At 31.0% G+C, this 26,984-nt stretch overlaps 1 protein-coding gene across 1 annotated transcript in view; it reads right to left on the minus strand.

Annotated features, from left to right (window-relative positions):
* Nucleotides 1–2,735: 2,735 nt before the first annotated feature.
* LOC106683322 (neuroendocrine convertase 1) overlaps nt 2,736–26,984 on the minus strand; it is a 70,280-nt gene continuing 46,031 nt past the window's right edge. The window contains exons 10-15 of the mRNA XM_014424707.2: nt 26,752–26,849; nt 26,520–26,640; nt 25,713–25,879; nt 12,048–12,181; nt 8,501–8,640; nt 2,736–2,951 (exon numbers count right to left, since the gene is read on the minus strand). Coding sequence (XP_014280193.1) covers nt 8,506–8,640; nt 12,048–12,181; nt 25,713–25,879; nt 26,520–26,640; nt 26,752–26,849 — 655 coding nt within the window. The 3' untranslated portion in view covers nt 2,736–2,951; nt 8,501–8,505. The remainder of the gene's footprint in view (nt 2,952–8,500; nt 8,641–12,047; nt 12,182–25,712; nt 25,880–26,519; nt 26,641–26,751; nt 26,850–26,984) is intronic.

The raw sequence follows: 26,984 nt of genomic DNA on the forward strand, positions 1-26,984 counted from the left end.
GGTTTTCATCAACAAATTGCAGGAGTTTTCTAGTAGACCACTCTCAGTGCTGGGAAAAGTGTGACGCACTAAAGTTCACATAATACATTTCTTTAGTTCATACATAATAATGTATGAACTAATAATATTATTACTATTAATGAAAGGTACGAAAAAAAATGTCTCTAACATAGTATTCCTCTTATAATGCAGTATACACACTTCTAATATACATATTATAAACCCTATATAGCTGTAGGGCTTGGAAGAAAAAAAAATCCCCAACAATCAGCTCTATTTAGGCCCTAATTTCTCCTATAATATCTTCAGACATATTATTAGAATTTTTTTTAAGGGTGATAATTTATAAATAATGGATGTTTCGATACCCGGTTAAAATTGCAAACAAATTATTTTTTTTTTAATAATTTATTTATTGATATTTACAACTGTATACATATCAAGTAAATTTGCTGTTAGTGATATTATGACATGATAAAAACATGTGGAGAATCTACCCATTGATAGAACTCCAAAAACATTTCTAAAGGAGAAGATCTCGAGACCATCTTCTTTTCAGACGTCTAGGAGGATTATTAGGTAGTGAAGGAGAAGTCAGGTTAGAAACGAGTTAGTTTGGGTGGTTGGGAAGTTTATTATAACAGATTATTTAAAATCTTTTTTATAAAAAACAGAATTTAATTTTTTCTTGAATTTTATTCTAGATCTTCTAAGTAAGGATCTCTCTATTTGACTTAAATAAACTACAAAAAAAATATATTAATTTAAAAATTCAGTTAAGGATGTGTATGTCACGCTATGAAAATATAACTGATTACACCTATGAAGTTACTATTTTATAAGTTTCTATTTCCGTAATTTCATGCCAAAACACAAACGAAACAGAGCTTAGATAAACCTTCCGCATGCCAGTTAGAGTTGAGAGAAATAGGTACAGGCCAACCATCCTCTTAATAAATAATCAGTCGGCAAAGTGTGTGGGCTGAGCCAAGCCTCTCTCCTCTACCTTAATATTTATCGGTTTTTCCTGCTATACTTACCTAGCTCTTATAACTGGTATTTATCAGTGTAATATCGGCATCCATCTCTGTAACCCCTTTTAGTAAAATTACTAATAGCTTTCCCTGTTTAATTAACACGGCGAAGAGGGATTGTAGCAATTCATGTATACATAATGAAAATTATATTTTAAATCAGTTCTCAAGAAATGATATTAACTATTTGTACTTATTACAAATATTCAACGTTGTGTAATATGGATAATTTACTACAGCTAAACATATAACAGTAATTATTAACAAAGAAATTAAAAAAAAAAAAAGTAACTATCTTTAACAAGCAAGAAATTTCGATAAGGAGCAGTATGAAAAGAAAAAACAACAAAAATCCATCAATAAATAGTTTAAACATTTATATTAAGAAATTAATATAACCTCAAAAACGTAAACAATAAACAAAATATTTAGATGTCAGCTCTGGTTACAGGCGGGTTTTCGGAGGTTTTGGTTAGTGTCATATTGATAACACTAAAAAGTTAATTTAACAAGAACTATAAATTGCTGATTAACAGAAGTTTGCTGGTGTTATAAATATAGTAATAAAATTGTTTGTGTCATTTTTCATCCAAATTTGAGCTAGAGGATTGTCATGGCCTTGGTGATTTTACCCCTATATTTTGATCCGAAGGCCTCACCTCAGGGTTTACCTTGAATTATAGTTTGGAAAGCATTTAAGATACCAAAACATGTGTAAAAATATTTTTTGATGTATTTTTAATTCATTATTTATTCATATACAAGAGGACGTCAAAAGAAAAGATAGAGCGAAATGTTCAAGAAGATGGTAGGACCCATGTACTCTGATGGAGAGCTGCTAGGGAGAAGGATGTCTGGAAGGAGAAATGGAAAGAACTCGCCTCCCAATAGGGCTGGTCACCCCGGGAAGTGCTGACTATTACTCCTGAAAGGGAAGGCCTATGCAGGAAAGGATACAGAAAGATGGAAAGAAAATTGATAGAAGTTAATGTTTTGTCAACTATTATATTTATATACTTTTTTTTTCTCTCTATCTTCTTTAAATGTTTATATTGTATTTTGTATGATTTTAATTTATTGAATAAATAAAAGGCTATTTCATTTCATTTATACATATACATATATTCATTCTGATTGAAATTTTAAAATATCAGGTTGGATCAGAGATAACAGACATGATGCAGTTTACGTACCATAGCCCATACGCCATATTCGATTCTTATACTCTTCAAAGGTGTATGTAATTTATGTTTATGTAAATAAACAAAAAAAAACTAAAGAAAAAAAATCCACTAAATAATTTCTATTATATTTTACTTGGTTGGGAAGAGTATTACTATCAACTAATTGCGCATCAAACGTGTTGGAGCGCTGCTTGAACTCCATTTCCATTATTCCAGGAATACTGTTTCAGGGCTCTCATCTAACGATCCCTAAATTTATTCCTTCTCCGAATTGAATATGTATACTCCTATCCTATATCAATATTAACTAGTTCATATTTTCCTATTTACTAATTAAATGTGAATATTTACAAAATTTTATTTGATTTTCCTCTAACTCTAACGTAATGTTTTGCAATATTAAAAATTAAAATTTTAGATTAATCATTTGAGATATATGTTTTAAGGAACTTATAATTTGATCAAAGTATACGCATTATGTGATATAGTGTAAATGGGGAATATATTACGTAAGAAATACTCAATAAATATATATTTATATTTCCATTAAATTAAAATTAGATCTATGACATGTAGAGAATTAAAAATACATGAACCATAAATAAACAAATTGTTTGTTAAATAATAAATAATATAATACACATAAATTAATCTGTTGTTGGTTTATCACAACTTCAATGAGTAATTGCACATCTCGCTCCGCTCTCTTGTAACTGCCAGTATTCCATTTTTCCTGAAGAAAAGAAATAAAGATTTTAAAAACTGTTTAAATATTAATTAGTTTATTTTTTTATTTTAGTATTAGATCATATTTTTAATTTATTAAATTCATGGACTTTTCGTAAATATCTTTGCTAAGATATTCGTAAAATGCTACATTATCATTAGAATACACTGAGGAGAGATAGACTATTTTTATTGTATATTATTACAATTTGTCTCTTTTGGTGATAATTGTAAAATTGAAAAAAGTTGTTCTTTAACCCTGTATTTATTGAAAATACTCATAACTATAGAAAGCACAAAAATATTTTAAAAATGCAAGTTATATGGACAAATTAAATAATATAAAAAATAAGTACACAAAAATTAAATTTTTATTTTAAACAATTTTTTATGGTTGATTAGGTTTAAAAAAGAATAATAAAAGGGAATTCGAAATCACTTTTAATATTAGTAGAAAAGATTTTTAAAAATTACACATTTAAACTTAAAATTAAATTGTGATCCTGCTATAATTTTATTTCAGTAATCTTCCGAACCTGACTGGCTATTTAAAAAAAAAAAAAATATCGCCAAAGTTTCTAAAATATTTCTTGGATAAAACAATGGGTTTGTTTAATATTTTGATTGTTATTATTATTTTCCTTTTCGGTACAATCCATTCAAGTCAAATTGGCTGCTGAAGAATGTTTTTCTAAAATTCATAATGGTTTTTACAAACCAATCATATTGAACCTAATGGTGTGTAATCCGATTTCAAATCGTAATTAAGAACGAATGTATTAAAATGCATAACATTTTTTCATTAAAAATGGTAATAGTAACTTATATCAAATTAAATATAATATCAGTAATGTATTCTTTCCAATGTATGCCATTCACAATTGTTATTGACAACTGCGATTGTTGAGGAATTATATAATTCAACAATATTGTTTCTATTTAGAAAAGGTATTCGTGGTTCTCATACAAAACCATGATCCAGACCAATTACAACCACTATTAATTACTCGACCACATTTAATCGATATCAGTGAAACGCAACCTGTAATGGGACCACAACTGCATTTAACATTACTACTGAATCTCAACTCTCTTTGTTACAACGTTCCCGTTTAGGAGGAGATAATTGGAGCATTGAAATAACCAAATGGACTCATGAAGTAATAATAAAACCCCTTCCGAGCAATGATGTGGTTTTGAGTTCTCAAAACTAACTCAAAATTAAGTAACGATAATATTTTATTTTATATAAAATCTTTTACAAATATTATAAAAGTTAATGTGAGGCTGTGGCATTACAGTTAAGGTATGTTAATTTATATATAATATTGATTTCTGATTGGTTCAAAATAAGATTGTAATAAAAGCTGTTATTTTAGATTTTACTTTATGATTGCGAGGTTGGTTGAAATGTTGGATATTTAAAAAAAAAATAAAGAATTTTGGGACGATATAATTATTATAATTTATTAACATTTTATTGTTGATAAATCATGAGATATATCTTAGCTTGTTATGAAATAATTTTTATATGAGTAAACCAACGAGTAACTAACATTTTTGTAAATTTGATTTCTTTTTTTACTGTTAGATTTTGGTAAAAATTTAACTATTTACAATAAATACATTATACTATTTAACTGCGGCTAATCAAATTTGTCAATACGCTTGAAAATTGATACATTTGTGAAATTATCATTAATTAATTTAGAACTATTGACAATTCTACAAATTCTTCAATACTGAAGCGTTATCTCCCTTCGGGCGAAGTTACGTGGGAAAAAATATGTTACTCCTAAAATTATCACTTAGTTGAGTCATAACCTACTCATATAAAAATAAATATTTCTTGTTAATTTTATGATAGTACTAATTAGTTATAGTATTGAATATCATTCTTTTGCAATGATCGAATAATTTAATTAATGTGTCTATTAACTTTTACTTATACTATCCATACAAATGGATATTTTTTTATTAGTTTTCTGTATTATACTTATCTGAACGTAAAGAGAATTTCGAATGAGATATGAGTATTTTTTCCTTGTTCGATCAAAGAGACTCGTTATTGACAGTAATAAAAATTTGACTGGATGAGGAAAAGTAATAACCATTCATCTAAGTAATTAAAATTCTACTAAATAAGGCTAAAATATAATTATCGGTATAATTATTTAACAGCTTTAAAGTTAATAATATAACTGCAATATTATTTCTTACTATTATATTATCCCTAAAGCAGTTTAACTAGATCCATGCCAATGGTGGAGAGGCTGGAATCTGGTCATTAACATCGACATTGAGAGCAATTGTGGCATCGGGAGGTGACCTGCGTCGTGCATATTATTAGCTCCTGTCTTAACTACTAATCAATTTCTGTCAACCTATTCCAAGGTCCTTGCAGTATCTGCCTCTCTTAAATATTTATATTTTCAAATAAATGAATTACAAAACCAATGGTTCTTTCATATGGAAAAATATTTCTCCAAATTAAAAAAAAAAAGTCTCCGATTTGGCCATAACCGGATACCAATCCTTCCATGATAAACATCTTAACTACCTAAACCCACTTGTTTCTAACCTAGCTTCCCCCTCACTATCTGATAATCCTCCTAGGCGTCTGAAAAGAAGGTGGTCCCGAGATCTTCTTCTCTAGTACCGTTATTGGACATCTATCTATGGGTAAATTCTCCACACGTTTGTATCATGTCAGTTTATAACTAATATTTTTTTACCCTTCTATCAATTTTATTATCAATTTATATCTATTTTTTTTCTTACCTCCTTTGTTATAAATAACAACATTAACGTACATCTAAGTATATACAAACGTAACTTGTTCCCTTCCTTTGCCATATGGCATTATAAGGGGTGGGCCTTGGTCCGCTGAAGGGGGAGGTTACAATATTGGCCCAGGAACCGTTGGCCGAGGGGTACAAGAAACGGAGAGGGCCGCTCCACTGGGGGATAAAAGGTGAGATGGGTTAAGACGACTTCAGACTGCAGAGGCCGAAGGCCTTCCCTCGGCGAGGACGTCGACCAAGGGGACAGTGCTTTGCCACCTCCCAGGTCTTGTTGGAGGGGCGACCTCTCTGAACAGCGGGTTAGCACATGATTTCAGCCCCTCAAAAAACTTGATGTGCCTGCGGCCTATGAACTCCAGCACAGAAGGGAGCTGGAGCTCATCATGGATAGCACTGTTCCTGGCTCTTTGGAGTGACGTTCCTCGGACTATTCGCAGAAGGAAGGAATTCTGGAAACTCTGCAGCTTTATCAGCGTGGTCTTAATAGTTTGAATAGTGAACAGTTGGTCTGCCATATGCATCATCCAGAACTCGCCATTTAAATCTAGGAGAAATGGATGGAGTTGATATTGAGAGATCTATGCATGATTGTAGGCCTGTCCTGGGACATATGTACGTATGTGAGTGGTCATTAAGAATTGTCAAGTTGTTATCATTCTATAAATTTATTTATGATTTTACCGGAGTTGTCTGTGAGAACCCCACAGAGGGCTAAGGGTGTTGAAATCGCCAAGCAATAGAACAGGAGTTGGGAGTAAGCTATTGATTGTTTCAATGTCGAAGCGTTCTGTTGGGGGAAGGTAAAGAGAGCAAATGAGATAGGTCTATGAACTCTTACAGCTACGGCTTGTACTGTTGATTTAATGGGAACAGGGGATGATGGTATTTCATTGTTTATCATGATACAGACTCCCCCACAAGCTTTTAAACCACCAATATAGTCTTTACGAAAGATTTCGTGGTTACGAATTTTATGATTATGTTCGGGTAATAGGTGAGTTTCTTTGGCGTTATGATCCCTTATTAAATTTATATAATTTTTTTCTTCGTACCCTCCATTGAAAATAAAATAATGAATAAATAAGTAAAAAAGATGTCAGTTGAAAAAAGTGCTTCCTTTTTCTACCGATGGATATTTTAAGGACTATATCAATTATACACTGTACGTTTAGAGGGGATGGCGCAGAGTGCACATTTATACTTTTTAATTAGTAAGTTTGCTTTTAGATATAAATTTATTTTTTATAAAAATAAATTTATATTTAATAGCACATTTACTAGTTTTATACAGTTGTAAATAACGAGAAATAATTTTTTAAAAAAATGATCTCCTTTGTTATTAAAATAGATAGAATAAGATATGAAGATGATTATGTATGTCCAGAGCATTGCCCCCACAGTGCTGTCCATATTTGTATCAGAATTTTCACGATCTATGTTACGGCTTTGATGTTACTGTTTTCTACGTGCTTTTCAGCTCCCTGAGCAAGGACTAACTTCTCGATCCAGTCAACTCGCTGGCTTCGGCACGTATGATAGTCGGCTGCTACCAAAATACCTAAACAATCTTCATCAAGTTCTTCGCCTTACTGTTAAAGTGAGTATTTCAGCCGAGACTACTCAGTACTTACAGAATACACATAGCATTTCTAATTTCTATAACAGATTTTAGAAAAGATAAGATATTTTAAATAATCCTATTTATCATCACGGTTCTGTTCACGATGAACCTATTCTCTGCTGTCATGTAATTATTAGACATTTTATAATAGTTCTATGAAAATTATCTTTCTTTTTCATTTTTAAGCCGTTCTACTTATCCAGAGAAATACAGGACAGAAGCCTGACTGTACCGTTGCTCGTTTGTAATTAATTTCTTTTCTTTATAAATAAAATATTAATTGTTTTGGTTGGCATTGAATTTCAATTAAAATGTTATTACTCCGAATTGATTTTTTGATAGATTAGAGTACTTTCATATTATTTAAAAATCAAGAACAAAACACCACATTTCTGTGAGAATAGCCAAAAATATTAAAATTAACTTAAAAACTGTAATATGAGGAAATTAAGAATAATGGATTGAAGGTATATCTAAATATATATAATATAATTTTAAAGCTCCTTTATTTTATTCCTTTACTTTAAAAATTTTTAGTTTTTGTAAGTAAGAGTAATTCAAGATATAATTCGTATTTAAAATGTATTATTTAAAGGTAACCTGTTAAAATGTATTGTAAAAATTATTATGAATAGTTTTAGCTTTTGTGTGTTTTACTCTTTCTTTTTTTTCTTTTTTTTTTATAAGCGGAGCTCCGAATTACAGTGAGTAAATTACATTTAAAATGTAATGAAAGTAGATATTAATTTAACTTTAGTATATTAAGTAAACTGACAGTGAAGGAAGTCAGTATAAATTATAGTATAAATTAAGAATTGAAAATCTCGATTACAGCCCATAAAGAATTTTTGGTTCAGTACTTGTTAAGGATGTACTGTTTTTAAACCAGAGATCGGCAAACTGTGGTTCTCCAGAATATTCTTTGGTAATATTTTTGCAATATATACCAGATATAAAATTTTCATTTCATTATGGCCAATTTAAAGTGACTGAGTATTCCTGAGAAGAGTCTTCCGAACATACGACGCATAAAAAATGCAATACAAATACAAATTATGAGAACAATAAATGTCCCAGACACTTCTTTCCTACTACAGTAGATTACAACTTTTAAAACATCTGAACACTTACTATGACTAAGGCAGGTAAAAGGGCGCGTATTCCCTTGGACCATTGTCATATATTGAAGGTTTCTCTTTTGTTCCATGAAATACAACAAGTGCACTCCTCAATCTCCCAGGTCTGACGAGTTGAGGCCTTTCTTCGTACAACTGCAAACAAAATGTGATGACATTAAATAGAGGTGATTTTAAAATCAGCAATTTATATCTCTACTAAGGTGGGAAATTGTTTCACTTGGTAATATTTCTCATATCATAGCATTAGTATTTATTTGAAGCCCTTTGGGTAGGAACTTTCTGTTACAGTATTTTATCATTTACCGAAATAATATTGGTATATCGTGAAAAAGTTCGAGTGAAAATCTTTGACAATTTTATCCGCAGTTCTCTATTGTAAAAGATACAACATTTAACTATAAAAAAATTTGTACAGGCTGTATCAAAATCCGCGGGCCGTTCTTTACCTTACTTCCAAAAAACAAAGTTCATGTATAGAGTGAGGTGTAGAATCGCCTTCTAACCTGTGGTTTGCTGAGATATGGCGTATTATATACTCTGGTATATGAAATGATATTCCAAGCGACAGCTTTTCTTAAATAGTGGCGTAACCGACGAAAAAATTACTTTTAGGAGTGAACGTATTCTAAAGATGGTATAGTTATCCGCAGTTAGTTTATTTCCTGAGTTGGTTCTACTGACTTTCCTAAAGCTATTAGAGTTATTAGAAATTATCACCAGTTTAAGGTACAATCAATAGAATACCTCGAACATAAAATAAAACTTTTAAATATCACTATTCAAGTAAAGTAGTGACATGATGAAAATTATTCTGTAAAGCGGTTTTTAAAATGCTACAATTCTCATTTAATGTTGTATATAATCCATATTCCATAATTAAAACTATTGGAACTAGGGTGGTAGACTGACAAACAGTACCTAGCTGTGTGGAAGTTATGGTTGGACAAGGCCTATTATCAGCCTTAATCCTAAATCCTCGTAAAAACCAACAAGAATAAGTATGTATGGAAGAGGAAAATAAAGTTAGTATTATTTCAGTATATGTGCCTGTATCTCCTATCCCCTTTTTTTTCTTTTTTATTAGCTGTCTGTTCTAAGGTCTCACAAGTTAGAGAAACAAATGAGCATTTTACGCTATATTCTTATTATTTATAAAAGTTTGACTATTGACATTCCTGTCCCAAGTCATTTTATATTTTTATGTATATATGAAAAACGAATAAAGTAAATTCTACTACTTCACCAACGGTTGTACAAGCAAGTGATGTGGACAGCACTAACGCTCAACCGCCAGCGTTCTGCCTCATAGTAACTTAGTTTATGAAGGATGGGTGTTCCACCGACACCAAGGTCGATGAATAAAAAAATATATAGATCAGTGTCCTATCCACTGATTTTCTCCATATCCTTATTTGGCAAAGAGGATATTTAAAATTCAATTATTTATTAGTTTGTGTATATATCACAAAAATTTTTAAAGGCGATATATATAGTCTGAAAATATTTTCCGATGAAATATTGGGTATTTTATGTTTATAATGACACTTATTACTTATTAGAATATATGTGTGCTCATAAGTTAAAACATTTGGAAAATTAATTCATTTATTTATTTTTGAAATGTATTTTTCATAAGTGATTTATAAATTGTCATATTTTACGTAAAATACGAACCGTTTTAGCCTCCATATTGTTCTACTAATTAGAATTGTTAAAACTGTACAACATTGTAATTTATTTAAGTTATGCTTTGCACCAACCAATAGATGTTACCATCTAGCTCGACCTCGATCCTTAATTTTCATAAAATAAATTCTAGTATATTTTATGATTACAGATAATATTATTTCTATAATTATTTAGACTATTTTTTTAGAAAAGAACTCAAGTACTGAGAAATGAGTACGTGAAGGGGGGACAGGATCAATATACCTTTGGTTGGGTCGGACTCAGGGTCAAAAGGCCACGTCAAGGTATTGTGTTTGATGTGGTTCAGTTATTAACGTCCCATGTTTTAATTAGGGATCGTTAGAAACAAGAAAATGTACTTGTATACTACATGAAAGAGAACCTCCGTATATTTTAAGTCAAAAAACCCTCCACCATTCTACAGTATATTTATATATTGATAACTTTTTCTCAACTGTTATTTATTTTTATTTTTGTGGATCAGTCAATAAGACAACTATATTGAGGCAACGTTTCCCACCTTTATTGTTTACATATTCAGTTAGTAAATTACAGTTTTTTTTGGAACAACAAGTGTTTTTTGTATGTGTGTATATAAGAGTGTAAATGTGACTAAAGATTATATTATTTTATTTATTAATTTTTTTCATACACATAGTTTGATTATGTCCATTTTGTTTATCCTTCTTTTTGTATATATCTTAAAAGAGATTTTTTTTTTCATTCGTTTATTTATTTTTATACTTAATTGATTTTATTTTAGTATGAATGTGATCATTCATTACTATTACCTATTGCCCACAACTGTGTGGCAGATTGTAATATCTATCAATAAATAAAAAGTATTTTAAAAAATAGTATTTTTTACATGGTTGTGATACTACCAACTCTTGTTTTGGGCCAGAACTGATGGAGAATGTCACATTTACGGTTTTGTTTTGTTTTTTCTATCCTCACTATCTTTTCTAGCAGGTAGTGAGTATACTATTTCTGTTTTGAAGTTTGTTTGTTTATATTTTAGCTGTTAACTATGTCTCATGTATTTGTGAGGTTGAAATAATATGTATTTAAATTTTGTACAACTGAATTTTTGTTGAAACCCCCATTATTATATTTTTCTTTTTTTAATTTTTTTTTTACCGATTTATGATTTTAGGTGTGTCAAATTTAAATATATGTCCTGTTTGTTTGAAATGTGTTCCAAGGTCAAAAATAGAATTTATCTCAGTTGTCTTCATGGGGAGGAATTTCATACACAATATTCCAGCTTATATTTTGTCTTTCTTTTTCGTATTGGTGTAAAGTTTGGATAAAGTGGGCGTATTTTTGTTTACAATAGCGTAATCATTTTTGTTTTTGTTATTCTTTAGAGCTTTATTAATTTGTTTGTTATGCTTCAGATTTTAGTAATTGTTAGAGAGTTCACCCTTATGCAATTCTCTACCAAAACCTGGAATTAGTTGTATCGCAGAAATGTAGAACATATTATAATAGACAATTGTAAGTAATGTTTACACTTATTAATCTTAAATTAGACTCTTTGGTAGTTTTTAAAATAATTTAGTTGAATAAATTCTTTGATTTAAAAAACTGTTTTTTCATTTTAGGGCATGACTATAAAAATAATAAAGTTTCGAAACGTCCCCTCAATTCAAAAACGGCCCCCTGCGTCTGAGTGTGTGTAAACATATATATTGGAATATTATGAACATATCATAAACTAATACTAACAAGAAAACTACTTGCACTAGTTTTTTGATACAATATTTAATAAAGAAGTTTTATTTCTTTGAAATAGAATTAACATAAATCAGATGTAGTACTTATTAAACTGAATCATTCTAATATACCCTTGTCCCAACTGTAAAAGTCCAAAATCCAGCGGGTCTTTCACCCCAGAAGTGAACTGAAGACATTGTCCAACTGTTCAAACCAATCCTAGCTTCGTCCCAAAATCTTTCTTCTAATAGTGTACTCCTAAAACCTGAAAAAAAAAAATAGAAATATAGCACACATATTATTGTTTATAGTAATTAATTTTTGTGGAATCAAAGTAATGCTGAAAAGACATTACAACTTTAATGAATTATTCTCAGACATATATAATTAATTTGGATAAAAAAAAATTATTTAATACAGCTTTATTTTTACTGAATAGAAATTTAATTTTATATACTATTTTATGATATACTATGATTCCATATAGTATTATTTACGATCTATTCATATTATATTGAATTATACTCACTCGTTTTATCCAAGTTAACGTAATATTTACCAAATATTGAAAATTTAACAGCTTCATTTCAATTTCTAGAGACCTGTTCTTTAAAATTAAAATAATGTTTTAAAAAATTACATTAATTATTGCTATTACTTAATCTAAAACACCCTAAAACGTTTTTAGACACTCTTTGGTTTCTTGTAAAGAAATATTGACGATCATGGAACATTATATATGTTAAATGATTTTATTTTATTAAATGATATTAAAAAGAACCTGGAACGTTACTTGAGGTAGTTTGATGATTAAAAATGTAACTGTTATTCTCTTATTCGAGTATTAAATGATTTTAATCTTACGACATTTAATATTTTAGTTTACTTTAAGTTCATCATGGAATTGATATGAAAAAAATAATATTTTATAAAAGATATAACATAAAATATATATATTACGTGTATGTTAAATGTCAAAATCTGTTATAAATGTAAATAAAAAAAATGTTTAAAAAATTTAGGTAAGATTTTTCTGCTGCAGCGCCGTATTGTGGAAATAAATAAACCTTCCTTACCCGTCAGACTTTTATGTTATTCGGGTTACAGGACCTTTTAGATTTCAGGCGCTCACAGCCTTTATACAGCAACGTAGCATGCAATATAAAATTTCAATATTTTTATTAAAATAGAACACAACAAAATTCAAACATTAGCAATATTAAATTTTTTTTAACTTTTTACACTATCTTTATTGAAATATATATTATGTAAAATAGATATATATTCCACTTTTTTTTTTTATTACTTTAGATCTTGATTCACTGCTGACAATAAAAATGACAACCAGTGAACTTGATGTGCTACTTATAGAAGTATTGTACTTACAAGTACTTATGGAATATGATAGGCATGACCGGGAGCAGTACCCAGCGGCATTTCCACCAAGGCGTGATAACAAATTTAATTGTTAGACAGGGAGGTTCCTCACCCAACTCCTCTTCTGTCTTCTACCGATGTCACCAGGAATGAGTGATATGGCCATGGAGCTTATGAGAGTGTTAGGATGTTTTGCCAAGATTTTTTGTAGAATTATTTGTTGTCGGTCCGTACGTTGTCCTCAACAATTGTTAAAGGTCAGTATGTAAAGTTGTGTTGTTGACGTATCAGGGAGCTTTTGTAATTGTCCTTAAAATTCTTTACTCAAAAATTTGAATTTCGTTATTGTGAGCCTTTTAAGCTGTTCCAAATATTCTTTTTCCGTAAGTCCAGCATTACAATTATTTGAGACAGCTTAAAATAATATTATTTAATATTTTTTATGAATAATAAAAAAATAATATTATTAATATTTAGTAAAACAATATTTGCTATTATTAATTTTTCGTTTCAGTAAGTAAGTTTGATAGTATTCGATTTCTGTTTAAGTTTCAATTTTGAATGTTTGAAAGGAATAAAAAAAATTTGAGTATTTGCTTCTATTTCTTGATGTGTACATCAGTCCAAGGTAGTGTACGGTGTCTGTCAGTGAAATATGTGAGCTATGAAGGAAAACTAGAGAACATGTTTCACATAAAAGTGATTAGTTATGGTACTTCACGATTTAGTCTGCTTTTCCACACTTGAAACTTGTTTTGTAATCTAACAATCTATTAAAAGTTATATAAATTGCTCATTCATGAAATAACAAAGAAATGCCATAAAAGCATTGAGGTAGAAATTATCCCTAGAGGGCCTTCTCTAAATCTGTAACATTTGTCACCCAGATCCTTTATCCATCTCAAGTTCAGCCTCCTGCAGATATTGGATGTGGATAGTAGCCCACAGCTAGTAGCGCTCCGTTATTACGTTCTTGTTGTTTGAATTAGAACCGTACGTTGTTCGATAGTGATTAGCATTTGCAGTTAATTGTGCAAAATTATGTTGCTAACCCGCTAAGCTTGTGTGTTATTGATCGAAACATTTTGAAATATCAGTTTGTTCATCTTGTGTAATTTGTTAAAGGCTTAATTGAACTGATATAATTGTGCTTAATTTCTGTTTTTAATTTTTAAATTAAATTTGTAAAAAGAGTATTTTTTTTTTAATTGAAAATTAAATATTTCCTTTATAAAGCAGTACGAATTTTAAATTAACCGAAAAAAATTGACTAAAATGATAATAAATAAATATCTTCATCGAAACGTAACATGATGTAAAATTTTAAAAGTGAATTTTTGAATAAAAGTTTGTGAATTTAAAAGTCAAAATTCTTCGTATAAAACTTCATTAAATATATGAAAAAATCAGTTATAAAGAAAATAATTCTTCAACTAAAAGGCAAGTATTTCAGTGGTAAGATTTGTTGGTGCCTTGTAAATAATAGAAGTAATTTAATGAAAGTGACATAGGACTGTTTTAACTTTAATGTTCAACTTTTCATCTGATTTGAGCCGAATTAGTCAAGCGTATTTTGAATTGTTAGTTGGTTTGGGATAAAACATGACAATTATGTGATTTAGAATTGACCAATACATTCGTAACGTAGATTTCTCCCCTTCATCTTATTTTATACCTCAGGCATATGAATTTATTCAAGTAAGTACTATATCGTTGCATAAACTGTGATTTTTCGTAACACATAAACATCAAGAAAACGATTTTAATAATTCAAAAAATAATCGAAAATCAATACATTATTCTAAGCACAAGGAAGCTGGGACTTGTTTCTAATACCAACAAAAACAAATATATGATAGCTGGTCAAAAAAGAGGTTTTAATGAAGATTTTATCCAAATTGGTCATTAATCAGGAGTTTGTATACCTCGGATAACAAGTTAATCCCTCCAATGACGTTTCAGCTGAGATGAGGAGGCGAATAGCATCGGCAAATAGGTGTTTTTTTTGGACTTCGTCGGCACTTTGGCAGTAGCTCACTATCAAGATCCACGCAGACTAGATTGTACAAAACGCTAATTCGACCAGTGCCGCTCTACGACTCGGAAACTTGGGTACTTTCGAAGGCCGATGAAAGGGACCTCCTAACGTTTGAGAGAAAGATACTCAGACGCATCAACGGCCCCGTAAAGGATGGTTCAGCTTGGAGAAGACGCACGGATAGGGAAGTCTATTTGTTAATTGTTGAGCCTCATAAAGGAAAAATTGTGATAATTGGTAGGCTACGTTGGGCAGGCCATGTGGCAAGGATGGGAACTGATGAAATCCCAAAGAAACTTCTCAATGAGCGCCTACATGGAACACGGCCGAGGGACCGCCCGAAGCTCCGATGGTTAGATGGTGTTAAAGAGGATTTAAGGACCCTGCTCGGAGTGAGGAATTGGAGAGCAACTGCACTTAATAGATTAAACTGGTGGAAGCTGCTTGGAGGTCAGGACCCAGTAATGGGTTGTCGCGCCAATTGAAGAAGAAGAACATGTTTCCTAAACTGAAGGATGCCTACATAATTGTTTCTTACTATGAGAACCCTTTCCCGATATTATTAAAAAAAATCTCCTTGAAAAGTTTAGTTTTATCGTTACTTTTCCACAAATATAGTGGAGATAATTTTTTATAGAAAAAGTTAAAAATAATGTTTGGTTTCCGTTAGACTTCACCTCAGGAATTGTTTATGCAAATTCCACTACACCAGTTGAAGGTTTATTTTATTTTTTTATTATGTTCCTCTAAAATTATAGCATTTAATATGATTATATGAAGGTTAGTACAGTTTCAAATACCTCCACTCCACAATTACAATAAATGATCTACAAGTTCTGTAGGGTCAACAAAAAAATAATACATATGCATGTGTATGTGTGTGTTTTTAAAGGATGTGTGTGTTACTTTGTGTTGAGGTATCATTTTAGTTTATTTTTTATTTTTCTAAAAATTTGAGATTTTAAAATTTTAAAAAAAGACAGGGTATATTCTCTTTATTAACTGCATTATATTTTATCTTCTAAAATCAATAGGTCAATTAGAGGTTGTGATGCATTACTATACCTTGTAAATGGAGTAGTAATCCAATTATTGTAGAGGATGAATTTTTGTTGTTTCAGCAAAGTGAATTCATAGAACAAGCATCTTTATTAAATATAAAACCATCTAATTCCTTAAAAGCCTCTACATAAAAGAGGAATTAATTACATTCCAGGTGCTTCCTTTAATTAAACGGATTTAAACAGCTTAAGTTCAGAAAGCTTTGTTGTAAAAATTTTCAAAATTATTTAAATAAATTCTGCAGTGATATGGAAAGATTCCTAACGCCAGTTTAATTTCTTCTTTCTTTTTCCGTATTTTCCGTTTTTCTATTTGAAATAGATAAAATAACAAATAAAGTATTTAACATCATATCTGTAACATGACTATCACCCTGAAAACTATTCATGATATTGGAAAACGTTCTGTAGCTTGAACCCCAGCCGGTAATGATTAGCTCACTGTTTACTGATGGAGGTTCCGATTTCCTGAGGGTACCGGCTCTGTAATGAAGGTGTCTCTTACAGCAAAGGTATCCTGTAGCCATTAAAGGTTATTTATTTACTTACTTATCATTAACTCCGTGTGATATCTACACTCTTCGTTTTTTATAATTTTATTAGAAATATATACACTCACCGACAGAATATTATGTTAATCATTATTCTAATAAAAGTTAATATCTTAACTAGAAATATTATAAACGCGCACATTCAATATTGGTGCTGATTTGTGATAGATATTGTTTACGGATTAGCTGAAATAACAATTTCATTATTGACATACAAAATTTTGATCCAATACACTCTCAACTTTTATTTTCAAAAACTCTCCAATGTTTCGTAATTTTCTGTTTTTTACGAGTTAACCTTTGATGTCGTTTTCAGTCACCAACGACACTTTTTTCCTACTGAATTCTTTAATTAAATTTCATAGCACGAAATAATTACAAATTAGTATCCACAGAATGAATTTAAATATACAATTTAATAAAATTAAAGCTTTAACACACACACTAGGTTTTGAACGAAATTATCATAAAAACTGATCGTGGCCTATGCTTTAGTTGCCGGTAAATATTGTTATTTTAGATTAATGATTGTTTGAGAGTGGTTTATTTCATTATTAACATACACAATTTTGATCCAATATAATCTCAACTTTTATTTTCAAAAACTCTCCAACGTTTCGGCCCTCAGGCCATGAAATTTAATTAAGGAATTCAGTAGGAAAAAAGTGTCTTTGGTGACTGAAAACGACGATATCAAAGGTTAACTCGTAAAAAACAGACAATTACGAAAATAGATCAAGCCTTTAATCGAAGAAACCATTTGATTAGAAATTCTTCAGATTAGGAAATGATCATGGAAAATTATGGGTAGCCGAATCACATACACACCTTGGAAATGTCCTGTGTATTGTGACAAAAACTCCTTAGGTGACTAAAACTGAGGAGAAAATTTTTTTTTTCAGAAGCTCACAAAACTAAAAGTAAGCAATTCACAAATAATCATTGGCAAAAAGCTGAGAAAAATTATTTTTAGGGATGAAAAAAGTTTTAATCTCCAAAGAACTGATGGATATCAATATTATTTTCATTATTTACACAAGAAAAGTATTATTAATAAGTAAAGCAGATATTATTATAGTTTTTTATTTAGTAATTTATTGCTAGCATGAGCTACTTCCGAAATCTGAATTAAATGTCCTTTGTCTTAAAAAAAAACAACTTCTTGTTGGTTAAAAAAACTAGATAGTAGATAGTGGGTAACATTAGAATGGGAAGGCAGGAGGCTGGAGGAGGTTTGTAGAATACCTAACAAATATTCTTATGTAATCTCTCAGAAGACATATGACTGACAACTGACTAGTTACAAATCTTAAGCAGCAAACAAAGAAACTTTAGTAAACCTTGAAAAAAAAATATATGTATATAAGTTATGGTAGGACAAGGCTTATATTCAGTCTTAACTCCTCATAATAATAAACAGAGAGAATGTATACAAGTGGAATTATGGAGACAAAAAAGTAGTATCTTTCCAGTAAGCGTGCGCCTTATTCTACCCCCCTTTTTCCTTTTTTTTTAGTTTTTGCTCTGAATACACATAAGTGGTGGTGGAAACTCTGTTCTCCGATTGCTTTAATTTTTGACCCATCGATTTTTTTTTAAACTCGAAATTTTTTTTAAAAACCCCAAGTGATATGAGGATCCATTCAGGGTGACAACAATTAGAGAGCACAATTTATTCACGATAGGGAGCATTAAGATCCTAAAAAACAAAGAACTGTTCATATCGAACAACTTAAATTTCCCATGCTGGAGGATCAGTAAATCTGGAGCTTTCTCTTCTACATGAATGTAATTTTTTTTTTTAAATAATTTTTTTCTTCTTTTTTTTTTCTCTTCCATTCTTTACCTCTATTGTACTTTTTTTTTTGTAATAGTAGTGCCTAGTGTAAATAGGTCTGATGTTAATGACAACAGTGGAAGAACAAAATATGGTTAGTGGAGCTGAAATGAGATGTATTTATTATTATTATTATTTTGTATTATTCAGGGTAATGCAGTGAGTGCTATAATTTGACGTTGAGTTTACGTTTGAAATGGAAAATGTATACTTTTAAATTTTATCTTTTTTATTTTACATATCAGTGTTCCTTTTTTTCCACTTCTTTTCTTTCTTTCCGTTCTTTTGAGTTTATGAGACATATTCATAAGCTGGTAGGAGGGAGTTATGTTAGGACAAGGCCTATTCAGTCTTAATCCTAACTCCCCATAATAATAAACAGAGAGAATGTATTGGAGTGGAATTATGGAGACAAAAAAAAAAGTATCTTTCCAGCAGCGTGTTATTCTATCCCCTCCCCCTTTTGTTTTAGTTTTCTTCTCCGAATACACATAAGTTGATATATATATATATATATATATATACATATATATTCTCACTGATATATACTGTAAGCCTTAGTGGGATATTAAAAAAATCCGCCTCTGTGATAGTTCAGCCTACATCAGAAACCCATAAGTGTAGGGTAATGTAATCAAATGAGCTATATCTATAGGAGTGGATAAATTATTCGCCTATGTAGTTTCTAATTACATGTGTTTTTATTACAATTATATAATATATACTTTAGTATTATAATAATTTACGAAAATGATGTGAAATGACGAACTAATAACTGAACTATGTAAATTAATTTTGGCATTAACAGTGTTTGGATGGATAGATGGGAGTGAGTACATTTCACAGCCTTTGCTCAATCCTTTGATGTAAATTGGATTAGTAGTAGTCCGCCTTCCGTTCCTGCTAATTTAATGGACTTTTGCGTGAATATTATAGTGATCCAGTATTTTAATAAGTAATACTTACTCTAATTAGGAGGATTCCTTAGTTCCTTAAACTTCAACGTTAAAATAAAATATATTGAGTATATAAATTATTGAGGTTCTTCAAAATATGATGGAGGTGGTGGTATGATATGGTGGCCGGTGGTGCGGTCAAAAGGAAACAAAAAAATATTAAATCGAAAACACTCTTTCGATATTTTCCAAAACAGCCAAAATGAAGCTCTACAAAGTGGGGTGAAACGTCGGCAAACAAATTATTGTTACTATTTTTGTTTTATTTCAACTGAACCCCCGACCATCTCACATTCTAAAATATATTAGTTACAAACTTACTATACATTTGAAGAATCATGTTAAAATGTTACAATTGAAAACCAGTGGTTCAATTTAAAACCTTGAAAATTGGCCTGCCTATACGAACACTAAAGGCTCTTCATTATACTATTTTCATCATTCAATGATCCTCAAGAACTTCGAAAACATATTTCATTAACAGTAAAAAAAAAAGTAAAAAGATCAAGCCCAGGATCCTCTGGAACATAGGATCCCCTGTCTGCTGTAATCTATTATTAAACTGATGAATGGTACTGATAAGTACAATTGTTTACAGGGCAAATTTAGCAGTTTAGCACTCATGTTGATAGAGAGTTAGATAATTAAAGAAATAGTATTTTGAGAAATAATTCATTTTTTTTTAATAATAAAAAATCTAGAACAGTGGCTATCGTAAATGTTTAACTTTTTTATAGTTTGTTAATTTAAAAATAATAAATATAGTAATGATATAAACTAATATGCGGTTATTTCCGTTGGTAACACGAAGGTTTTCAGAAAATGAATTCTCCTTTTCGGAGGGTTTCCCCCCCCCCCACCCATAACATAAAGTAACGCCCCATAACTAGGAAACAACCTAGTTGTTTAAATACGACACTGTATTTGCTATTACACCATTGCCTTTGCATTTGTTAATGGGGTCATGAGGTAATGGAGTATTGTATATGATATATTAGCGGATGTCAGAAGAGGTATGCTCTATGGAACGTGGTGAGCACCAAGATGTGTGACTGTTCTGCTTGCAGGTATGTCGCCCGATAATTTGAGGTGGCTTCTCTAGTATTTGATATTCGTCAGCCTATTAGAGACAATTCACATAGAGTGTGCTTTGTAGTTATTGTTTACTTAGAAAATACAATTTTATTTTCCAACATATTAAAGTTACTGATTTTAGGTTCCGTCCATGGTCGGCCTTGGATAAAACCAAAGGGTCTTATTTTGATCCCTTTATCATCCTAGATTCCTCAGGTTTGATTTATGCCACTATTAAATGTACTATACATGCGATACACTTTCGATATTTGTACAGTTTCATTGTATTCCACTAATTTGGAATTATTTAAATTACTTCTAGTTTAGTTATCTTATTTGTATAAAATCCTGCCAGTTCCCACATAATTCAATGTTAAATTGATGTTGGTATTGGTATGTATTGTGAGTACTGGGCTAAAAATAAGTTAAATTTAATTAAGTAGACATTTTTAAAATCCATAATAGCAGTGGTCTAGCAGACTTCTGGTCGCACCTTTCAGTGAAGCCACCGGGGAGGGACAATCCAGCCAGCTAGGTATACAGCCATACGTGAACACCTGCATGCACTCAATATTCTTATCTCCGAGCCATAAAAAGCCTCTTTTCGCGCAAGAGCTTTGGGTCGAGATCAAGGAGTCGATGCCGCCTTAAGTTTTCTATTATTAAAGTTCTGGTCCACAGCCCAAAATAGGACCAGCCAATGATCGGAACAGCCAGAAAGAAAGTAATTGGGGGAGGGAATTTTTAGCAAGGAAGAACCTTTGAGAGGAATTCTGAGGATGTCAATGAATGACAGTCCAAGAGGTGCAACGGAGAATCCGAAGACGTAGACTCCAGCGAAGCGAGACTGCCAAAAAAGTAGTTGCTAAAGCTAACGAGAACCAAGAATATCAAAATCTGAGGATTATTACTTATCTATTATGTGTTGAGACACATAATAGATAAATAATATTCCTAGGCTTTTATTTTTAATGGCAAATTAAAAGTTAGAATTAGAATAGTCGCTTCTGGTGTTCTCAATCCCATAGTAGAATTAATTATAATAATGTCAGCATGTTTATGCTCACTCTTACATCAATCATACATTATAGAAATTGAAATAAAAATACACAACTAAATACTAGATACAGTTTCTGGAACCCTCGTCAGCCTTAGAAACGCTTTTAGCCAGAAACATTGTACAACAATATACGTCTATTTCAAAACCTCAATAACTGCCATTTAAATATGATGTGTAGGTTTTGTCTATTTGATAATGTTAAATGTGCTAGCATTTTTGCTTTTTTAATTGTAAGAAATGTAAATGACATGCTTGGCATATTTTGTATTCCCTAGTATTTTGTATAATTATTTGTAGTAGTTTTCCTTTTAATTTCCAATGGGGGAAAAGGCCATTACGAATCATCGCCACTGATCTCCATTTCTTGCCAAATATTTCACCCCTCTCTACTGCCAAACCAACAGGTTCACCTCCCTTATTCGGTTCCTGGGCGACCTTGCTTACGACAAACCTGTGGATTCCAGTAAAGAGTACATATCTTTATCACATTGTCATGCTTCTTTAGAGTGTGATCAATCCACTTCCATTTTCTTTTCTTGAGTTCCTCTATTGGCTTCAGGTTAGTCCTGTGCCTTCATTCATTATTATAAATAATTTCAGGCCAGTGGATGCTAAGGATTCTTCCCATACATCTTTGAACAAATTCTTAGATATTTTCCAAATTTGTGACTCTTCATGTTTGGGATGTATACAAGAGCACTGAGTGGTTTTAACAGACGCAGTTTTGTATCCTGAGAGATGCTCTTGTTGTTCCAAACTTTGTACAAATGGAGAAATCCTTCATTGCCTTTGCGCATCCCGTTTTTATATCCTTAATTGTTCCTTCGTCTTCACTAATGAAAGAGGAATGAATCTATTACTTCGATAGGCTTATCTTATTTCGTCTGTAACATATTCAACTCTGCAGTTTATCCTCATTTCCTTAGATTTGACGGCGCTTTTGACGGACCCACATTTTCTAAATCTCCTTTTTTTTTTTTTTTTTTTTGCTAATAATAAAATAAACCACTCTCAAACAATCAAGTTGAAGAAAAAAAAAAAAAAGTCATGAAGGCATGAAGGTTAAGGTCATCCAATGATGCCTCTCCATTAAAATTGAAATTTAAAAATCAATTTAAGAGGTCCCTATTCCAGCTCCTTCGTAAACGTCGTCTCGTATCTGCTTAGTCTAGTGTTGATAGTCCTTGAATTAGAGGGTTAGTGTGTGTTGGAAGTGCGTCGTGAAACCGTTTATATAATGATTTAATGGTTGTTTGTACGTAGGCAGTTCGTAAGTCTTTGTGTAAGTTCTTGTTACTGATGTAGGGGGGAGCACTACTGATCAGTCTTAGTAATTTTGATTGAAACTGTTGCAGTTTCAGTAAGTTAGTTTTTTTGGCATATCCATAAATTTGTGCACCGTAAGTCCAAATTGGTCTGAGAAGGTAAGTATAAATCTTTAGTTTTTCTGAAAGTGGTAATTTTGATCGTTTATTTAAAAGATGAAATAATAATTTAAGTCGGAAATTTAGCTTTTGTTTTGTTATTTTTATGTGGGGAGTCCATGTAAGTCGTTTGTCTAATGTCAATCCAAGGTATTTTATTGTGTCTGTCCGGGTTAAACTTTGTTCATTTAGAAAAACAGGAGGACATATGCCACGACGGAGCGTAAAAGTTATTTGAACTGATTTCTCAATGTTTATCCTTGATTTCCATTTGATACACCATTCATGGATGTGAGCTAGGTGTATTTGTAATCGTTCTGAGGCTTGTGCTGGGTCGCTATGCTTGGCTAAAATGGCTGTGTCGTCGGCATAAGTGGCCGTGAGAGTGTGTTCCATTGTGGGTAAATCGGCGGTATACAAAGTGTATAATAATGGCGCTAAAATAGATCCCTGCGGAACTCCAGCTTCTGCTGCGAAATATGAGGATAATGATGAGCCCTGTCGAATCCGGAAGTATCTCTCTTCTAAATAAGACTTTAGGATTAGATAATAAGTGCTGGGAAGAACTCTTTTCAGTTTATAAAGGAGTCCTGTATGCCAAACTCTATCGAATGCTTGTTGTACGTCGAGAAAGGCACCTGTTCTAAATCTCCTTTCAATGTTTTCCATTAGTATTCCATGTCTCGGAATCATTATGCAAAGAGAGAAATGTCATCAGTCTTCAAGTCTTCAAATCGGTCAGCAATTCTATACTTTATTCTCCTCTTTCTATTTCCCATAGTAGTACTCATTATGTGAACCATAACAACAAGAAATAGAATGGGAGGTAGAAGACCTCCAGTTGTGGTTTTGGCCCGAAAAGTTTGCCTTCATGAAGAATCCGGTACTCAATGTTTTCATATAATATTATTATCAAATTTAATATGTTTTCCCGGGATTCCATACTTTACAAGCAATCGTCACATTATTGCCTTATTGACCGAGTCAAAGGTTTTCTCAAGATCAATGAAGACCACATAAAGTGCTTTACCATTCCTTACTTTGTTCTATTCATACTATAATGCGCAAGATATCTGTAAGAAGTGTATATTATTAATTTATATGAATGATTTTTAATTTATTATTGTTGTAAAATACGGATATTTTTATGTATATGTCAACCATTTATTATAATGGAAAACTTTATTTGTAAATCTAATTGTTATTGCCCCCAAAACAAATAAATCCGTTATTATTGCTGTTAGTAATAATTTAACTTAGTTGTTTTCTATTTGATTCAACTGTACGTGCAAAAATTCATTAAAATAAATATATTTCTATTTCATAAATTAAGAACCATATCGCAAATATAAAAATTATAAAATAAAATATTAATAAACAAAATTTGTTTTCAAACATCATACAAAGATATGACTGTAGTATGACAATGACAGAGAATAATAACGATTTATGGTTACTGGTGGCAGTGTAATAATCAAGAGAACACTAAGTGTTTATTTCTGAGAGGCTCACCCTTGAGAGATGGCCGAGTCTCGACTAAACGTTCGGATTAAAAGCTCCCTCTTCCCCTCCTCCCCCTACCGTAATAATTAATTATTCAACGCTACTCAGGATTTGATGAGTTTTAAAAAACCTTGCCAGTAATTAGGTCTCCTTCCAGCCTCTTACTCACCCCCAACTTTCTTTAATAATTCTCAAAGTGTTAGCAACTGATTTCTTAGCTTCTCTCATCTTCTCATAAATACACGTTGTTGAATTTACCATGAAAGAAGTTAATGAAAAGTCCTTATAGCTTTTATTTAAAAATAAATGGTTAATACAGTGGGCATAGTGCAATATAAAATAGCATATTAGACTAAAAAAAAATAATCAAAAATGCATATTTTTAACTCTCTAAAATCAAAATAATATATTATAAAATACACTAAAATAAAGTAAAAGTATGAAAAATTTTTTAAATATATTGACGAAATCCCCAATAATTGAGGATGATATAAACTATTGAGGTAAAAATATTGATTAAAATTTTAATTTTATCAAAATATTTAATGCAGTATTTTTGATTAATATTAACAAAAATGTTCCAATTTTTAATTATTAGGTTTCAATTTGTAAAATTACCTAAATTCATTCGGTCAGGAGTTAATGCATATATGCATTAAATGTTGCTAAACTTTAAGTCACTTGTAAAGAAGTTAGCCAAAAATAAACTTGATAAATATAGTTTAATTTAATTATAATTTATTTATTTATTTAATCATAATAATTAGTTTGTCATAAAGGAAAATCAATTTTAGGACTTTCTTTACCCTGAAAATCATAAGGGATTTAACACCTTTACTTTTAGCAGATTATAGTTGTAGGAGCGATAGAAAAATAAAATAGAGGAAAAAGAGTGTTTATGGTTTAGCAAATTACCAGAAGGTGATGTCAAGTGAATGCTGAGTGAGCCTCTGCGAAAATAGTCCAAGGACAGCCTCAGTTCGACGTGCTCCAAATAATTGATCTCGTTTGGTGTCCCTCTGCAGGCCTTGCTGAAGAGCGTCACCCTAGTTTGGGTACCAGGGAAGATGGTAACGTTACCCCTACAAACGAAATTTTAAATAATATCGTTTATTATTTATAAATAAAAAAATATTTATCTACATTAAATCTTCTCTCTCAGATCAAAGACAAGTAGCAGAACTAACAAAAATGCCCATGGTATAATTCACAATTCATTCCCCGAAGTATCCTCTCTCATTCTGCACCACTTTGACTACGAATGCTTAGTATCCTTACACTAAGCCTATAAGACTATTTGCTGAACTAGAAATGATATTGAAAAGATTGATGAACTGGTGCATTAGAACTATCTTCGGTATTTCCCAGACGCAGAAATTTCAAAAGTTCTATCCTATTTTCCTAGGACAATGCCTTCTTGGTGAATTCTTATCCTTAAAAACCAAAAAACCTTCCTATGTTATTAAAGTCCTCATTTCATTTCAAAAATCTTTTTTGGTATTCACTATGAACTCTATCAGGTAAATTTAGAACATGATACTATAAAATATGTAGTGTTCTTTATTTGAATTTCGACCCAGTTGAGTTATACAGGGGAGAAGGGATCTTCAAATATATGTTATGTATACATCGAAATGTAGACATGTTTTATTTAGAATATTCTACTTAAATTTCAACCTTCATGGTCTACTGAATTGAATAAAATTGAGAAAAAGATCTTACGCGATGTTAACAGGCACAATGCAGAGATGTTTCTCAGGAACTGTTCGCCATGTTCTAGATCTTCTGATCATGTTGTGAGCGTTAAGAAGGCCGAACCCAAAGTCAGAGGACACCCAAAAACCTTTAAAATAGATAAATTGATTAATATAAAAATTGGTTTTATTTTTATCTTTTATCTTTAACATACACCAGTTTGTGTTTAAAAAAATTATAAATTTGGAAGTTTTCTTACCTGCAGCATTTCTATTCCAGCTTGGATTGTTAGATAGTGGAGCTACTTCGGCTGTCCAGATGATGAGATATTGAACGTCCCTCCAAGTTAAATTATTGCTGTTTAAAGTGAATATAGAAAGTGATTAGGTTTAAAATTCATTTATTTATTTTTTAATGTATGTGATTCTCATAATAAAATTAGTTACAGTAGAGTGTAAGACATAGTTATCCGAATAAAGCAAAAACAGTTCT

The sequence above is a fragment of the Halyomorpha halys genome, unplaced genomic scaffold, assembly GCF_000696795.3.
Source record: "Halyomorpha halys isolate HHAL.00 unplaced genomic scaffold, Hhal_1.1 Scaffold478.1, whole genome shotgun sequence".
In the NCBI taxonomy this organism is placed as follows: domain Eukaryota; kingdom Metazoa; phylum Arthropoda; class Insecta; order Hemiptera; family Pentatomidae; genus Halyomorpha; species Halyomorpha halys.